This window comes from Sebastes fasciatus, chromosome 18, assembly GCF_043250625.1.
Source record: "Sebastes fasciatus isolate fSebFas1 chromosome 18, fSebFas1.pri, whole genome shotgun sequence".
NCBI classification, from domain to species: Eukaryota; Metazoa; Chordata; class Actinopteri; order Perciformes; family Sebastidae; genus Sebastes; species Sebastes fasciatus.
In genome coordinates, this window is record NC_133812.1 from 11,257,778 (window position 1) to 11,277,147 (window position 19,370).

General features: G+C 39.3%; 1 protein-coding gene and 1 long non-coding RNA gene across 2 annotated transcripts in view; both read right to left on the reverse strand.

Moving 5' to 3' along the window:
* Positions 1-464: 464 nt before the first annotated feature.
* LOC141755882 (uncharacterized) overlaps positions 465-19,370 on the reverse strand; it is a 490,132-nt gene continuing 471,226 nt past the window's right edge. The window contains exons 2-3 of the long non-coding RNA XR_012591360.1: positions 1,674-4,752; positions 465-605 (exon numbers count right to left, since the gene is read on the reverse strand). This is a non-coding gene — a long non-coding RNA (uncharacterized LOC141755882). The remainder of the gene's footprint in view (positions 606-1,673; positions 4,753-19,370) is intronic.
* Positions 12,181-14,839, reverse strand: arf6a (ADP-ribosylation factor 6a). The gene is made up of 2 exons (XM_074615191.1): positions 14,661-14,839; positions 12,181-14,534 (listed from the first exon to the last, which is right to left on the reverse strand). The coding sequence occupies exon 2, from the start codon at positions 13,847-13,849 to the stop codon at positions 13,322-13,324; it is 528 nt and encodes a 175-aa protein (XP_074471292.1). The 5' UTR covers positions 13,850-14,534; positions 14,661-14,839; the 3' UTR covers positions 12,181-13,321.

Consider the following 19,370-nt stretch of genomic DNA (forward strand, 5'->3'; position numbering starts at 1 on the left):
GACACCTGTGGCCGTTAAGTCAACAATAATCAGCGTCCTGTTGCTTGCGCTCGCACTACCGACACACACGAGACTGAACGTGATTGACAGGCATCATGTTGATTAACGTTCACAACATTAGCCAGCTAAAAGCACAATATCACCATATATTTCACAAGCTTGGCAGTAATGTTAGCTTTCTAAACTAAGGTCCTTCCATGAATCGAAGGCCCGGCCGATGTTGATCCTGTTAACTTTTCCTGCTTCAGCCTCCCGACTGCGGTCAGAAGGCACAGGGGAGACACCGTAGTTTTGGTCTCCTGGGGTCGGAGTCAACCCGCGTCACTTCACTCAGCAGCAGGGAAACCTCTGTTGGTCTTGAGGAGCTGCGGCATTTATTTCTGCGCAAACTGCAACTTCCACTGTACATTCACTTGATGTTCTCAAAGCTAAACTAACTCTGTCTTTTACTCCACTGCTTGTTTGTTTTTGTGGTGGCAGTTTCTGTTAAAACAAGACACAAACCAACGTAACAACTTGTCTTTCAGTGAATTTAATAAAAAGGTATACATTAATAACTAAAACATCTGCAGATGGACTGCAGATGGACTCACGAGCACAGCCACCTGTTGTGGACTGTGGCAAGTGAGCCCCGAATACAAAGAGTAGTCAGTATTTATACATTTAAAGCATAACACGAAGATAAGTGCAAAGAAGAAAGGAAGAGAAGGATAGAAAGTATATCAATGCGTCAGCAGACAACAGAGCATCACAAGACATAACAAGTATTTCAGCAATCTGTTGTTTGCAGTTACAGAGAACTAAAATGTCAGGTCACTGTCCTATGGTGACGAAGTTGAACATGTGAGGCCCTGAGATTATCTAAAGGTACAGTGTTAAACTGCAGATATGAAAATTGCCATTACATTCCTCCCTTTGAGCATTCTATGCTCACTATAATAATTAACATATCTGATTACTACTAGCACCGTTGTAATACACAAAATCAAAGTGTGAAGATACTATGTGATTTTGATTTAAGTATAAGAGAAAGAAGGAATTAAACTCAGACAATATCATCATAAAATGGTGGCGTCCACCCTGGAGGTGTAAAAAGGTCAGGAATGCCTTTCTCCAGCTGTGGTGTATGTACATATTGTCCAACAGTAGATTTGATCAAAGAGGCAATCATAGCTTTAGCACAAGGAAAAATGCATAATCAATTTAACAAGTCTGATGTACTCTTTAACACATATAAGATAATGAAAAAAAAAACTAATATAATATAGGCATAGGAATGAAAATAAAAATGAAAAATAAAAAAGATAAAAATGTGTTTTCTCCAGGTTTGGTCACTTTGTCGGAGAAGTTGTGCAACAGGTCTCTGTCGTCCCCCATGCTCCTGCATTAGTATTATGTCATGTACGCACCCCGGTCGTCAAAAGTCTGTGTCAATGGTCTGGTGCAGTCTGTTAGGTCCAATGTTGGAGGAGATTTAGAGCTAGCCTCAAATCAACAAAAGCTTTTTCTTCTAGGTGTCCAGACAATCTTATATTATTGTGTAAGGGCAACATTTGTCAGTTTCCCACAGCAGAGAATCAGAGACCCTGTGAAAATCAACTTTGGGGTCCGCTGTTTACTCCCAACCTGTAGCATCATTACACCTTTTAGTCTAAGGTCCCAAATCTTGCCACCTTTCATCCTTCGATTTGACCAGTGAGACATTGGGATCAGAGTGTGGTATCTGAAATAGAGACTGAAAAAGTGTGTCAGGCAGAGTCACAGAAGCAGCCAGTCAAGCTTGAGTTTGTCCTTATCAAGGCTCTCTCTGTACCATTTGTTTTCAAACTCACTGTCTACTCCAAAAAGAGATAAGCGAGGTGCATTGCAAGTCATGTTTTCTCATAATATGTGTGTGTGGCTGTGGAGAGAGCTGTAGCTTGGTTTATGAGAGTGTCATTAACAGAGTTAAGTGCAGTGTTTGGGATTTTCCATTTGTAGGCATATAACAGGTCCTCTTTACTATATTTGAAAAAAGATGTTGTTTGCTAATTCTGGTTACAACTATGCCCTGTGGTGTAGATATCAAAACTATCCCCAGTAAAACAATAAAATCTCTCCCCATCAGGTTAATCGGACAGTGTTTTGATAACAGAAAAGAGTGTTTGAAATCCCCCTCAATGTTATCCCAGCATGGTAGTGGTACTGTGTATCTTTTTACCACAGATGATGTCTTCTTTGGCATCTGTTTATACTTAGCATATAGTTCAATAGCTTTCTCTTTACCAGTTTCCTGTACAGATTCAAGATATTCAATTGCTTGTGAAATCATGAGTTGTGTGTCTGTGTTCTTACGTGTCTGATGTGCAGATAGGTTTCTGTTTCCCGTCTCCGTGTCAAAGCTAGATGAATCCTTCACTGTCCTCGACCCCTCCGCTAGTCAATCAGCCTGTGTGTCCTGGTTCTCAGGGCAATTCCTTGCCCAGTGTCCTGTCTTTCCACATCTGAAGCAGGCGTCGGATCTCCCCTTGCCTCCACCACTTCTGCCATGGCGTGATTCTCGACAGTCTCAAGGTTTCCGCATTCCCAAGTGATGCAATTGCGTTTTATCATCTCACTGATCTCTGGTCTCATTGATGAAGCGGTCCCGAAGATGAGCTTCCCAGGGATCGACCTCATTGTTTCCCCTCATGGTAGCTGGTCGTAGGAGGCCACTGTGTGTTGTGAACCTCTGTGAGTCTGATAAGGTACGCAGACACAGTCTCATAGTCTCTCTGCTTGCACAGTGAGATTTTGCCAATGTCCATTCTCACTGGGAAAGCAGTCTTTACACCGTTGCAAAGTCCAGTTATGGTGTGCGAGGGGCAGTGTATGGTGACGGCTTGGTTGCTGAGCTTGTTTTGCCCTCTTCCTCTGTCATGGCTCCTTCCACTGGTGGAGGTAGAGGTGGCGATGGAGGTGGAGATGGAGCGCTGGGCAGCACTGCCTGGGCCGGCTGTTGTCGTTGCGGGGTCGAGTCCAGATCAGGATCTAGTTTGAGACACTGAGACATGGATTTTAGTAGTGCTGTCCCTGATTTTTTTGTTTTCTGTCCCTGATGGTTGCTTCTTCTACTTTGTTTTTTAAAGCTTGGAGCTGTTTTATGCTAAAACTGCCAGTGCTTAGAAATCCACACTCGTTAACCCACACGTCAAGTTGGTCAAATACCTTTTATCTTTGATGTTAGGCGACATTAATTGAGGTGGATTATCACAATCCTTTGAGTTTGCTATGATTTGCACCCATTTTAAAAAATAGTTTTCAAGATCTCTTCAATATCAATGTACTTTTTATTTAGGGGTCATGGACTAAGGAAGGGAAATAATTTGTTATCAAGATTTTTGCTTAGAGATTTCTACAGGTGGTTGTACCTTTATATACTTCAACTCCTACAGGTGGTTATGCTTTAACTCCAGTAAGGTCTTACTTCTAGTTACTCTTTCCCCCCCTCTTTTTTCTTTTTCTTCTAGTGGGTGATCAGTCCACTAGATCAAAAGAAAAAAGATAGCAATATTATTATTATTATTATTATTATTATTATTTATTATTATTATTATTATTATTATTATTATTACACTATGTGTGATTACAGTGTATTGATGTTATCCCTCTGAGTTCCCAGAACTCCTTGTGTATTTACACTTATACAAGAAAAAACAGTGTATTGATGTTATCCCTCTGAGTTCCCTGAACTCCTTGGTACCGTATTGTGCTAGCCCTGGATTCTACAGCGGTCGTCTAACACCTGCCCTGTTGACACGTCTGTCACAACCACCCTCGAAGTGGGAGAATCACTTTCTTCATTCCCACAACAGCGCTTTATCCCCCTGTACAGATACTGTATCCCCCTGTACAGACACCGTATGAATGAAATCTTACTTGGTACCGAATTGCGCTAGCCCTGGATTCTACAGCGGTCGTCTAACACCTGCCCTGTTGACACGTCTGTCACAACCACCCTCGAAGTGGGAGAATCACTTTCTTCATTCCCACAACAGCGCTTTATCCCCCTGTACAGATACTGTATCCCCCTGTACAGACGCCGTATGAATGAAATCTTTTAATGTATGCCTTTTTATCAATGAATTCTTACTTACCAGAAAGACAGAGTTGTTTATTTTTTTTCTTTGCCACCTGGTTCTTTGGATCACAGCGGTGAGCGAGACTTGGTCCTCCGGCGTCAGGCCCCCACTTCTACACCCTTTTATGGGGAGGTTGAGGTTAGAGTCCCGGACTCCAGCCGTGCACGGTCTTTACCCTCGCACAGAGTTCCAGCGGTCCCGCTCACACGAGTGATCCCGCCGACAACGCCAAATTGTGGTGGCAGTTTCTGTTAAAACAAGACACAAACCAACGTAACAACTTGTCTTTCAGTGAATTTAATAAAAAGGTATACATTAATAACTAAAACATCTGCAGATGGACTGCAGATGGACTCACGAGCACAGCCACCTGTTGTGGACTGTGGCAAGTGAGCCCCGAATACAAAGAGTAGTCAGTATTTATACATTTAAAGCATAACACGAAGATAAGTGCAAAGAAGAAAGGAAGAGAAGGATAGAAAGTGTATCAATGCGTCAGCACACAGCAGACAACAGAGCATCACAAGACATAACAAGTATTTCAGCAATCTGTTGTTTGCAGTTACAGAGAACTAAAATGTCAGGTCACTGTCCTATGGTGACGAAGTTGAACATGTGAGGCCCTGAGATTATCTAAAGGTACAGTGTTAAACTGCAGATATGAAAATTGCCATTACATTTTCTCACACACTCAACGCCGCTCTCTCTCTCTTGCTTCACCACTCACTTCCCACGTGCACACACACTCTTCGCACTGGCTCTGCTATTCTCCCACAACAGTTTTCCCCCAACGTCGGTCACATTCCTGTTTTGCAAGACAGACTTGTTGTGGTCGGGCTGGTCGTTTGTTGGCGTTAGATGACTAATTTCCAAATGAATGTTAGCTACAGATAAGGCACTCGCGAGCGACATGACATCACATCCCTTGGATTTTCACGGAAAAATGGGCCCGGGTTCTTCACATTAAAAGCAGTCTACAGGCTGATAGAGGAAACCCAGAAAGTTGCGGTGGGTCTAATTTTTTAGGTTAGGTTACAACCTGTTCACACATTCACGATAAGGAACTATATATATCTTGTAAAAAGTTACATATATACAGTGCCTTTAACTACAACGTAAACCCATCCGCAACAACAGTAAACACACTGGGAAAGTGCTACCGAAGTTAAAGAGCAAAAGAGACACAGGGCAGGCAGGAGGAGAGGTGGATCCGCTGTTCATGTCCTGTGCGTTACGTTTCACTTTCAATTTACAGTCAGCTGCTCGTTCGAGTCCCATGTTCACAACGTTTAGTCCCATTTTCACTGTAAAAAAGTAGTGATTTTAAGCCCAACCATGTTGTTTTTTCCTAAACCTAAGTGGTTCTATTGCCTAATCCTAAGCAGGTGTTTTTGTTTAATTCACCACATTAAGCACGTGTTTACTGTGACCGAAAAGTGACGCCGAGGGGTCGTTAAGCACGTGTTTTGTGCGACGGAAAAATGACGCCGAGGGGTCTGACTAAACGTCAGCATATGATAGGTTGGGATGAGAACATGTTGGGCCATTTGTTGATGTGGTGTACCATGTGCCACACAGGAAGGTTGCTGCATATGTCACTTCCTCTCAGAAGCGAAAACACAACTCAACATTTACCCATCAGCTTAGAGGAAAAGTCTTTATGTAATCAGAAAATCATGTAGGCTACAAGTCATCTTTTCTCTAAAATATTCTTCTTGTTGCTAACTTACTGTTCATGTATTGCATATATTGTTTACAGACATTTTGGCACGCAAAAGTAATCCTTGGTGTATAAAATAATATTGATCACAACCACATCAATGACATTTTAAGTGTAGATTAAATACATTGCGAGCAAAACCTCAGCCAAGCAAAGTGAAAATCTGTGAACCAGGCCTGAGGGGGTTTTGTTTCACTGTTTTCTGCAAACATAAGGTCTCGCCACCTGCTCTTCTTTTACATTTTTCAAGAAAGAAGTAGATTTGGCTCAGAAGGATGTGAACAAGCTTTGAATACACAGCCTCCATTAATTACATCTGTGAGGCTGAATCATTACTGCTGCACACATCCCTCCCACTGCACAACTTCTCCGCCAAATGCAAACACAGGCCTCGGGCTCCCTGTAATTATTAGCACATTGTCCAAGACGGAGGGAAAACGCAATGTGCGACAGATTCCGAGGAGCTTACAACCGCCAGGAAGCTGAATGTCACTCTGCACGCTGCTTTTTACGACACTGTTTAAAACGGGTTCCATGACAACCAAGACTTTCTGAGCTGTAGCTCCGGCCCATCGAGCCGGTCTTAAAGTCCCTTTGTGTGTGTCAATAGTGGATGTTGTTGCACAGGAAATGCCTATGAAGATAATCATTCAATCAAAAGACTGCTTATTGAAAAAGATGGAAAACAAAAGCAATCCGAGGGTGAATCGTATCCTCGATGAGCTGAACAAGAACTGGTTAGATAAAGATTAGGCAGAGGGGTGTGTGAGAGTGCATAGAAGATTTTTTTAACTATTCAATAGAAGCTTTACTTATGAATTTCCAATTTGACAGACATGTCACGGCTGCAGACTTTGTGTAGTTAACATGCTATTTCCATAACATATTATGTTCATGCCAACAGTCAGGCCACTGATAAACCTGAAGCTTCTAAAGACTTCAGATTTTGATTGTTTTCTCTAATCTTAGAAATATACTTATTCACTTTATGGCAAAAAAGTGAGATGAGAAGATTGATACCACTCTCATGTCTGTCCGGTAAATATGAAGCTACAGCCAGCAACTTGTTAGCTTAGCACAAAGACTGGAAACAGAGGAGAACAGATAGCCTGGCTATGTCCAAAGGTCAAAATAAAATCCTCCAACCAGTACCTCTGAAGCTCACTAATTAACACCTCTCTCTCTCTCTCTCTCTCTCTCTATATATATATATATATATATATATATATATAATAATATAAACAATAATATAATAATAATATATCCCAATATAGCACCCACCCTCCGCTTCCCCCCAGATTAATAATGTCAGCTCTGTCAGCAGTGGTGTCTTTGTTTTCACTGTTACCACCTGTTCACCTTTAGCTATAAGCCGGCTCAGCTGTCGCCATGTTGAGAGCCATGCAGAGGCAATAGAAATGCTCATAATCTCGCATTTAGCTCCTTTAACATCTCGTTGTTTAATTTATACAAAAACCAAAGTGTAAAAGTGGCAATTTGCAGTTTATACAGGAGGTTATTTATTGGATCATTGGTGCCTTCAAATGATAGCTCGTATTTACAACATGGGAAGTCGTGTCAGTCATGAAAACACAGCTGCTAAGCAACGACAATATTAACGTTACCGTCGGCATCTAGAAGCCAAAGAGGCTAACAATTTAGCAAGCTGGCGAGCAGGTAACATAATATGCCTACAGGAAATGCGAAGGCATAATGACAGGCAGTTGGGAATATCAACATTTTCCTCAGACCAATTGTAAAATTACGAAGAAAAACAATATACGACTAAAGTTACAATATGTACCGAAAAATTAACTTCCATGGCCTGCGCCTTTTCTGACAATGTCAACAAACACGTCACAACTCGTGAATTCGGAGCTTTCAGAAACTTTCCACTTACAAGGTCTCTAATACCACAAGAGGAAGCGTTCATATGGACTCTTCTCGTGAACACAGTAAACACGACCCCATTTGAAGGCACCATGTATCTTGGTTGGGAGCAGTTGCCAGGCAACCAGCAGAGACACCAGGAAGTTACCGCTCCCAGTCACAAATAGGCATACAAACCACCAATAAAACTGCAAATTGTCATTTTTATTCTTCGTGTTTGTGTCGAAAATTAAGCAAAAGAGATATAACATGTTAACTACTGAGCTTTAGAGGTGCTGGTAGACACATTTTGGACCGAGCTAAGCTAAGATAGCTGTTTCCCCCTGTTTACAGGCTTTGCGCTACGCAGCTGGCTGTAGCTTATCACTTAACGGACAGAGATGAGATCTTTTCATCTAACTCTTCACCAAATGGTGATTAAGCAAATTTCCCAAAATGTCAAACCATTCCTTTAATCTTGAATAATTAAGTATTCCAAGCCACTGTATAACATACAGTTAAGCTTCATTGTAGGTGGTCCATGCATTGATGCATGATGTTTTTCTAAATGATAAACTTCTGTCTCTTTTCACTTTTCATTCCACAGATTCTGTACATCCTGTATCTACACCGGCCAGTCGAACCAACACTTAAACAGTACAAACATGATGAGAAATCGTTCGAGGGTGGAACTCTCACTGAGTGCTTCACTTGGCCTCTGACTCTTTAAGTAAAGTGAGCATACCATCACTAAACTCCCCCGGCTCTATGGAAACAACTGTGGGTAGAGAGAGATAGCGACTGCCTGAGGTGTGAGAAAAGCAACGATGAGACGTGTGTCTCTTCATCTGTGACTTTAGTGTATGTGTGGTTGTATAGTCAACAGAATGACAATCAGTGCTTGTATTCTGCTTTTAGCAAGTAGACTAAGATATGCAGTTGCATGACACACATCATGAACAGCTGGTTCAGCCTCGGACAAACAGGTGAATATTTCCTAGAAAACATGTAAGAGTTTTTTTTTATATTTGATTAAATATGAGTTCAAGAGCAACTGACTCCTTCCTGTTCAAATGTCTGTATGTGACAGTTTCCTGCTTTGCTCGATGAAGAACTAAAGTGAGATTAAAATCAAAGAGGAAGGCCTTGCGTAAACAAATGACGAACTGCCAATGCGTTCCATTTAAAAGTATTGTTTGAAAACACCCCCTTCAAAAGGCGTACAATAGTCCAGCCCACCCCCACCCAGCGGCATACAATGGCGTGGCTCGGGGCTAAAGCCGAACACCAAAGAAAAGGGAGCAGGTCTGCTCGGGCTTTCATTCAAATCCAACACTTCCGTATAGCAAGCTTTGACTGGGTCACAGGAAACACATTTCAAATGAATCACATCTGATATTCTGATGTGACTGATGATGATGATGAGGAACTGAAAGAAATGTGTCATTGTGTTAATGAGGTCGCAGGGTGACCAACTTCAGACAGTCTGCGACTTCTCTAAAGGTTTTTCTTGACAAAAATGCTGTTGAATTCACAGATTCTACCTGGTTAAGCGAGAGTGACACTACACACTCTTAAATCGTGTCCTTTAACTGAGGGCCACAGGTGAGCCTGACAGCATTTGACACCAGCCAATGTGTGCAGTGCATCTGCCGCAGAGTGCAGTGACAGCTGTACAAAAGGCCCCTGACATGTGCAGCATGATTCACCCGGCTCGCCGCTGACGCAACATCAGGAGCCGTTTCAAAACTGCTCTCCCTTTCCATATTTCCTCTCCTGAGAAAAGAAAAAAGGCATTTGTAGATTTTCACTTTGGAATTTCCACATCCACAATGGAAGTCATGAATGGAAAAGCGTAAGCAAACAAGATCATACTTGACACAGCGGAGGCACTGCCCTCAACTGTTCAAATAAAGTGGTTTCATTACAATAACGTCCTTTGAAAATGCAGGAAATTCCTGTAAATGCTGTTTCTAATTCCCCCAAAAAATGTGAGCAGTTTCAGGAGAGATAATGGGCTGTGGCATTTGTGTGTCTATCTCAGTTTAACGGCCTGTCCCTGTCCCTGTCCTTCATGCTGGACACGTCACATGCACGGTGCTGCTCTCAGCACAGCAACAGGTCAAACTTCAAATCAGCAGCGACAGAACAAACACCACATGAGCAAACAGAGCAAATACAGAGATAGAGAAAGCAAGCATTCTTGCACAGGAATCCCAGGACTGTAACTCTCCTGAACATTGCTACTGTAACATATTAAGAGGACAAAATGTACAGTAATACCTTCAAAATGTGACATTTTCAGGATATTTGAGAGTGATTATTGTGCTACCTATAGGGGAGATCGGGATCGACACCAAATAACCTTCAATTACTCACAGACCACTTGAAAAGTGATGGAAATAATTTGATCCCTGAACAGATACAGGTGTCTGCTAACAAATTATCAAGTTTTTTAGAGCCCAACAAAAATGTGAAAGGCACAATTTTGTTAAATGTACAAGGAGTGAATTTTCCCCAAATTCTGCCCATCCAGGACGGTTGGGACACCTTGTCGTGGGCTAAAAAAATATATAATTTACTGTAAATTGAAAAAATTGCAGTCTAAATTTGGAGACCTTGTAATTACAATGACACAAATTTCTTTGAGAAAAAGAAATGATTTGTAAAATTATTCTACTTTCATAAATTACAGAGATATGGAATGATAAAGCCTTTGTCTTATTTTTGTCTTATTTTTATTGATTTGTAACAAGGAACTATAAACAATACTGTCCCAACCGCCCTAGGGAGAGTAGACACAATTTGAACCCATGCGCTTGCTACCAACAAAACTGCAGACAGCTAACACTAGCATCAACTGAAAATCAGCTTTCCAACGATATGTTTTTTTTATATGTGGTATAACTAAAAACAGTACGGTAGAAGAAAAATAACAAAAAAGCCAACAATTTACTTACACCCTGTATATTTCAAAACTGTGACTAACAGTTAGAGTTGTTCCGATACCGATACCAGTATTGGAAATGCGTCCGACACTGCCCAAAATTCGGGATCAGGTATCGGCAAGTCTGTCAGTCTATACACCGACCCGATACCATCATTTATTAACCCCAAGAAAAATCTATTCTTCTTCAATGCTCCAAAACAGTAACCTTCACTGTGCTGTTTCGCCCTGGATGTATCATGGCTGCCACTGGCAACTACTGTTTTAGAGCAGCGAAGAAGAACTGATTGCAGGTAGTTTGTCACGTGACGATAGCAAACAACAACAGTGCGTTGCTAGTGGAGAGTGGAACGGTAACGGTAGTCAGAGCGAGGAAAATGTTAACCATTTGGCAATATTTCACAGTGGAAAATCCAACAAATAAAACGTTGATATGTGCAGTACGTAAGGCTTCTGTTTAGAGAGGTGGCAGTACCATAGTAACTGTCCCAACTGACCCCGCTCTCCCCTACTGCCTAGCACGCTCAGAAACAGACAAAAACCTGCACTGGAATCAGTATTTTACCTGTTAAAGACTTTACAGTTCTACCTGACAGTTAATGTTACTGTCTAGGTGAGTCACTCCTAAACCCCCAATTCCCGTGACAACTATTTTCTTTTCACACAATGATGTCACTACCCACAATTCACACCCGCCTCTTTCGGTGCATGCAGAGGGGAAGCTGACCGTAGACAGCTATTTTCCTTCTCCTCATGGCTTACAAACACGTGAAACTCTGAGAAAGCGATAATACAGTTAAGTGGTTAAAACAAATAAAACACGAATGGCTTCAAAGTATGTAACCTGATCTCAAGTCTGCCCGTCACGGCGACTCAAATGCCAGGCGGGCAGAGACCTTTGGTGAGGCTGTCACCCTATAACCTCAGCAGTTACACAAGCAACCAAATAAGACGCTGCTCTCATCAAGTTCTCAGTGACCCAGATTCACTCTTCTTATGAGCAAATTCTCACCAGCGTGTAAGATTTTTATCAGAAATCTTGGTTTGTGATAAATGCAGAACTTCCTGAAACTTTTAACAGCACCCTTTTGTTGGAATAAACAAATGTTAGAATATTACCAAGAGTGTCCTTATGTAAAGGTTTAAGGTTGTTGACTTCCACGGTTCAAGATTGGGACCACATTACATCTTTAATTTGCTTCCTTTGTGCGAAAATGTCAAAAGCCACACGAGGAGTCGGCTCCCCCGATCCACAAAGTGATACTTTAAGACCTTGCGGCAGAGCGTGGTTTACCTGACAATCACTACTCTGAAACTAGAGATCTCATCACTTATTCACAGCCAAGTGAGTCACACATGCGAGCGCGGAGAGCAAACAGGCCGAGGCTCACCTCCCTCCCTCCTCCTTCTTCTAACTGGTCCTTCTTTCAAACACTTCTTTAACGCCCTGAAACTCTCACTTCCTCCTTTCACGAGCGTGTTCAGAAGTGAAATATTACTTTTAACGGTCACAGCTGCTGATTGAAAAGGCATCACTTCCGTACTGATCTGGATATATTTTTTTTTATTATTTCATCAGCATAGCAAATAAAAAAAATAAAAGGGAACAAAAATAAAACAGAGCTATGAAGTATTAACAAGAGTGTGTGTCTGCAGGACCTTGAGTGTATTTCAGGCAAATGATGATGAAGAAGAGGAGAGTTGCAGTCACTGAAGCACCTACATTGGGGGGTTGGGGATTTCGTAAAAACACTTGCTGGGGTCCAAAAGTCAGTCACAGACAATCTAAATGTGCACAGCCAGCTCGTTGGTAACCACCCCCTGTCCCAAAGTGCAAACTCAGCATTTTTGAGAATGCCTTCTGTCGTGATTTTGGGACACCTGTAACCCGTGTCCCTTCCTAAGGCAGCTGAAACTACAAATACTCCACAGTAATGGAAGCTCTGGGAGAAACAAAAGAGGCGGTAATAAGACTGGTGGTAACAGATTCAGACCTTGAAACAACAAAAATATATATCCATAATCACAGTGTGTGTGTGTGTGTGTGAATATCCAGCGTCCACATAGTGTCTTTGAAACAAAAACCGCCACAGTAGACATGATGGACGCGATCACGGCACATGAAATCAGTACGAACACATTTTCCTCATCCCAGTACAATCAAAATATGAAAACAGCTATTTTTTGAGGTCCTAACACATCCATAATACACATTCTTACAAATTACATTAGGCAGTTTTATCGCCATGAAAGTGATATGCTGATGTAGGCGATGGTTTTTCTGGACCTTCCCATCCTTTGGATATGTAGCTGGGTCATGAGAATACTGAATGAGAGCTAAGCAGGGGCGAAAAAGTATATACCCAAAGTCCCCTTAAAAGAAATTATACAAAAAAAGGAGGAAAATAAAAGCTTAAAAGTAAGCGTATTGTATATTTAAACAGTACTGATTATACAGAATGTGAACCAAAGCAAACTAGAAAACAAAAAATAAATTTGTTTTAATGAAATCTGGGGTTATATTGAAGTAATTATCAAAAAAAATGAAACAAAATATAATTGCTACTCTCTTTGATATACACTCAGCAGAGAGGTCATGTATTAATTGCTTCAGATTGCATGTTTTTTCAAACTCGTCATTCTCAGCTACTTTTGTCGCCTCCCAAGTGTCCAGGCTGGTGAACATTAAGATTTGTAATTTGAGGTAAGCCAGGTCAGGCCCTCGTATAGTCCATCCCCTGTTGTCGCACACGAGGGCTGAACGTACCAATTCCTATCCCTGATCCGGGTCAGGCCCAGCTTCTCCTGGATCTCGTGGGGCTTCATGGCGTCCGGGAGGTCCTGTTTGTTGGCGAAGATCAGGATGATGGCGTCCCTCATCTCCCGGTCGTTGATGATCCGGTGGAGCTCCTGCTTGGCCTCGTCGATCCTGTCCCTGTCGGCGCAGTCCACCACGAAAATGAGGCCCTGGGTGCCCGTGTAGTAATGTCTCCAGAGCGGCCGGATCTTGTCCTGCCCTCCAACATCCCACACGTTGAACTTCACATTCTTATAGGTGACGGTCTCCACGTTGAAGCCGACGGTGGGGATGGTGGTGACCGACTGTCCCAGCTTCAGCTTGTACAGGATGGTGGTTTTACCAGCAGCGTCAAGTCCAAGCATCAATATTCTCATCTCCTTGCTGCCAAAGATCTTTGAGATCACATTCCCCATCTTGTTTGATGTGCATAAATACTTTGTTAGATTAAAAAAAGACTTCTCTTATGGGGAGAAAAGTTGTGTTTTCAATACAAAGTTATCAGTGTGTGCTGAGGAGCCCCTCCACGTGATGATGGACTGACACGAGTGTCAATAGACAAAAAGGCGGTGACTTTCAAGTTGGACCAGTACAATTAGCTGGACTATGATGGTCTGACCTAAGAGGTGACTTTCAATAGGAGCAGTATGTGTGTAGCCCTCGCAGGATTGGGTGGGGATATATTTTCATGATCCACTGCCCTCCAATGTAGGAAGAAAAAATTACATCCCCTTGTTTCAAACACAGACTTCCTTCAAAATCCACATTGCATTGTCTTTCTTCTCTGTTAAAAATCCCCTCACTCTCAGTTGACTTGAGAGTTTTTTTATTTTTTCTGTTACAAAAAAGCCTCCTATATAGACCAGGCCCTGTCCAAAGCCCGGGGTTCCCACTTCCTCCTTGTCTGCCGGCTGTTCAACACTTGCCCTTAGACCAATTCCAGTCGATGGATTTCAAAGCACAGTGGTTTTCTCATCAAAAAACAAACACACCCTCACAGACAGGAGCTCTCCGGTTCCGTTTCTTGCACCGGGACATCCAGAGGAAGAGCGTCTCAAAAAGGTCATTGATTCATCCGACTTTCTTCTCTTCTCGTTCCCCCTGTGACACAAGAGAGCGGTCCGGAGAAGGGAGGGGTGTTAGTACATGAGGACAACTTTGGATCCGAAAAGATATTCTCTATGCGGATCGAAAAGCGAAAGAAAAACACAGAAGATAATAGCTTACGTCTGCGGCAATCATCCCCCGGTTCCCCCGGCCGTTTCTCCCCTCTCTTGCCGCTCTCTGTCTCTCTTCCTCCCTCTCTCTCTCCAGCCGTTCAGTCACAGCGGTGGCGGGTGCTGCTGTGTTACCGGAAAAGGTGCGGACCCAGATCAGCCGCCACTTCCTCTACACTGCTCTCACACACACTACTGCTGCGTTCAGGGGCTCCTCAGGAGCTCCGACATCTGAAGACCGAAAAGAAAAAAAGCATCCGACTATATTAAGGATATATTGCATGGGAGCCTGGAGTGTAAATATCTTATTTTCCCCACACTTTGTATTATTTGTATCAATTTTATTTATCGTATTATTTATATGATAATATTATTGTTATATTATAGTAGGCTATATTGTAATACAAAATATGACTATTATTAAAAAGCTATATTATAACACAAAATATGACTATAATCAAAAACTTAAGTTTTTAATTATAGTCATAGTATAATAGGCTATATCATAATACAAAATATGACTTATTAAAAAGTTAAATAATATATAATAAATATATTTTTAATTATAATATCTATATCTATATATATGGATAGATATATAGATATATATAGATATATATATTATAATTAAAAAGTTAAACTTAAGTTTTTAAATAATAATAATATAGATATATAGATATAGATATAAATTATAATTAAAAAGTTAAACTTACATTTTTAAATATAGGCATATGTATTGTATTAGCCTAATATAATCATGAAATATTATTATAAAAATAATATGATGAATAAAAAAAAAGATAATCATATTGTATGTGAGAGTGTATACAATGCTGCTGGCTCTTTATACACTCACAAACCCATACTTATTTTTACTACTGTACTATATGATCCTATATAGTATTCATATTTATATCACTGTAGCCATTATAGTTTACACTTTTATGCTTTGTATTATTTTATCGATTTTATTTATCGAAAAGGAGTGAGAAGAAATACAAACTTATTTAATCCCACCCCATCTCCATAAGTCATTCATTCATAATTAACCAGCTTCCTTATTGAGCCATACATATACTCTAAAAAGTTAAACTTACATTTTTAAATACAGTCATATTTATTGTATTATCCTAATATAATCATAAAATATTATTATAAAAATAATATGATGAATAAAAAAAGATAATCATATTGTATGTGAGAGTGTATACAATGCTGCTGGCTCTTTATACACTCACAAACACATACTTTTGTTTTCACTACTGTCCATACTATCCTATATAGTATTCATATTTACGTCACTGTAGCCATTATAGTGTATACACCATATCATAGCTCCAGCTGTTTTTTGTGAATAGAATTGATACTATTAGCATTTATTGTACTTACACCTGCACGATATCTATCTATCTATCTTTCTATCTATCTATCTATCTCTTACTGTTTATTCTCCATTCTGTATTTATTATATACATTACTGTTCATTATGTATATACTCTTTACATTACTCTGCACTTTACTGCTTTTTTTGCATTTCTGGTTAGACAATAAACTGCATCTCATTGTTTCAGTACATGTAGGCCTACTCTGTGCAATGACAAGTTGAATCACTTGTTCTATGCAGATGCAATGCTTGTATGTCAGTGTTAAAATGTTGGTGTTGGTAAATAAAAAAGGTAACTTTAAGCTCCTTGAAACTTATTTTCTCAATCAGCTTCTTAGTATGTGTGATGGGGCAAAGAGGGTGAGACTCATTTAGAAAATGCCATGTGCTTTAATCAGGATGTAGCGGTAGTTCAATCAAAATGATGTCAGTCGTTTAGTCAGTGTCAATCAAATCTGATCAAACCAAGCCAATACAGTCCTGATGAAGTAGACTAGCTGAGTTTTGGGGTAATTTCTAACTTTGATGTTGCTTTGTTCATCATGAATATTTTATGTTATAGATAAGATTCAAAGCCAAATTGCCAGGTGCTTTGAAGCAGTGTTGCACTGCCCCTTCTGGTTGAAAATGTCATGTCTGTCTGTCAGGTCTGCACCCCTGATCACACCCAGCATTGCAGCAAGGTGAGAAGTGAAACCACTGCACAAACAACATTTTTTGCTGCTGTTAAGTTGCCATTTGAAGATTTTAAACAGTGTGTCACCTATAAATTAAGTGAGGTTAGGTTTTTCTGCACAATCTGTGTACTTATTGTTGTTGTTTAACTTTTGTTGTATTTTTAAAATTATGTAAGTTTAGATCTTTCTTCCTTTTTTGTTATTGTTTTGTTTTTCTCCTGGGGTTGAGGCAAGGTCCTTTGAATAAGCCTGTGGCTTCTTGACCTCTCCTGACACATTTCTTGTTTGTTTTTTTTGTGCAGTTTTATATATGTGCAAATAAATACAAATAAATATATAATAATTTTTCAAAATGTTATGAATGTATTAATTCATAATAATCAAACACTGTAAATATCTAAAGTCGAGGCTCAATTGCACAAGTGGAAAATGATATTGCACAGTGAGAATTAAATGAAATTCCACCTGAAAATATCAGGTTATTGTCAGCATATAAGACAGCAAAAATTACCCTATTAATTGGCAAATTTAATTATTCTGTTTTACTACTACTTTATTATTTCTCCATTTAATGAAAATTTCTAAATCATTTCATAATAATTTTTCAAAATGTTATTAATGCATTAATTCATAATAATCAAACACTGTAAATGTCTAAAGTTGAGGTTCCATGTGGGCATGTGAACATGCACTCTTCACTTCACAAATTTTAAGATTTCCGACTGCACCCAAAGGCACCATACGCCATTTCGCATGCGCGCTTGAAAGCAGCTGAACTGCAGACCGGTCCATTAGCTCGCTGTTGACGCCATTTGAGCTTTCATTATGTATTAAACCGCCTCTAATATTACGCATGCTACAACAATCAGACATGGGCCTGCACATGTGAAACAGATCTAAGGCTTTAGTGCGCCTACTGATCTCCAGAGGGGGTTTACAGCCGGGTCTTTCCGACATGTCTGACTCTGATCGTTCATTCAAAACGGTTCCCTATGATTAGTCTGTGACGTGGAGGCTGTAGAGTGAGCAGGGCGGGGGAACTACCATGTTAACCGCTTAATGCAGAGCATTGTGTGTGGAAAATATGTATATTGGATGTACACATGTACTGAAAGAGAAGTGCTCTAATAAACATATTAGTAAAAACCCTCAGTTATGTTTCTGTCCCCTTCATCTGGATGTTTTGTTTTTGTTTTTCCTTATTTAATGATATACAGTATAGTGGGAAATGTGTGATAAATACTGTATTAATAACAAAGAAAGTGTCTCAAGATATATTTATATTTATATATTTATGTAATATCAAGATATTACATAAATAAAACTTGTGTTATAAAGATTCAAGCTGGATATTGATTACAAATGTGATTTCTGTGGACTTGAAAAAGAGAGTATTTCCCATCTATTATTTCACTGTATACATACAAGAAACTTAAGATGAATGTTGAAATAAATAAGTTTGATGTAATGCTATATTTTAGTCAAGATAAAATTGGAAATAATATATTATATTATTTTTAGGAAATTTCTGAAAGAGAAGTACTCTGGTATAGTTCTTTAAGGCATTGATGTATGTATATATATTTTTAATATTTATTTTTTAATAACTTTTAATCATGACCTTTTATAGTGCTTCCTGTATTGTAATGTATTATATGTAATATATTGTTGTTGTTGTTTCTTTTTTCTTATCTGGACCTTGAGTCTGCAATAAAGTTTGAATTGAAGAGAAGTATTCCCCATCTATCATTTCACTGTATACATACAAGAATGTTCTAGATGGATTTATTGCCAACTTTATACAAAAGAAACTTAAGATGAATGTTGAAATAAATAAGTTTGATGTAATGCTATATTTTAGTCAAGATAAAATTGAGAATAAAATGCTGAATATCAATCAATTTTTTTTAAATTACTTTAGGAAATTTCATATTCATAAGAAAAAAATGGTCAGGAACCAAACAAACTTTCCTGCATTTTATTAATTAATTCAAACAATATATCACCATCATATCCAATGTTTAAAACAACAACATAAAAAGCCTTTAAGACTTTTAAATTATTAAATGAATATAATATGATGTATATAACATAAACTTTGGCATTATGAAATGTATATGTAATTATTTTAGTTTTATCTTCTTTTGTATTGTTTTTTCCCCCAATTGTCTATAAGATAAGATAAGATATTTCTTTATTAGTCCCGTAGTGGGGAAATGTGCAGTGTACAGCAGCAAAGAGGATAGTGCAAAACACAAGATGCATCAGCTAACACAGTTAAAAAAAAGAGCTAAACAAAGTGTGACAAAATATGAACCATTTAAATAGAAGGAAGTATAAAAATAGGAGAAGTATATACAGTATTGACAATAAACAGACTATTAACAAAATTACACAAGTGGAAAATGATATTGCACAGTGAGAATGAAATGAAATTCCACCTGAAAATATTGCACAGTATGAATTACACCTGAGTAGTAATAATGATAATGATATTACACAGTCATTATACAGTATAGTGCAGTTATTGTCAGTTTTTGGTGTGTAAGTATCTGTATGTATCTGTTTGTACCTCTGTTAATGAGCATATGTTCAACAAAGAAAGCATTATAAAAAACTTATTTAAAACACAATTGTCATAACAGTGTGATTATATCAT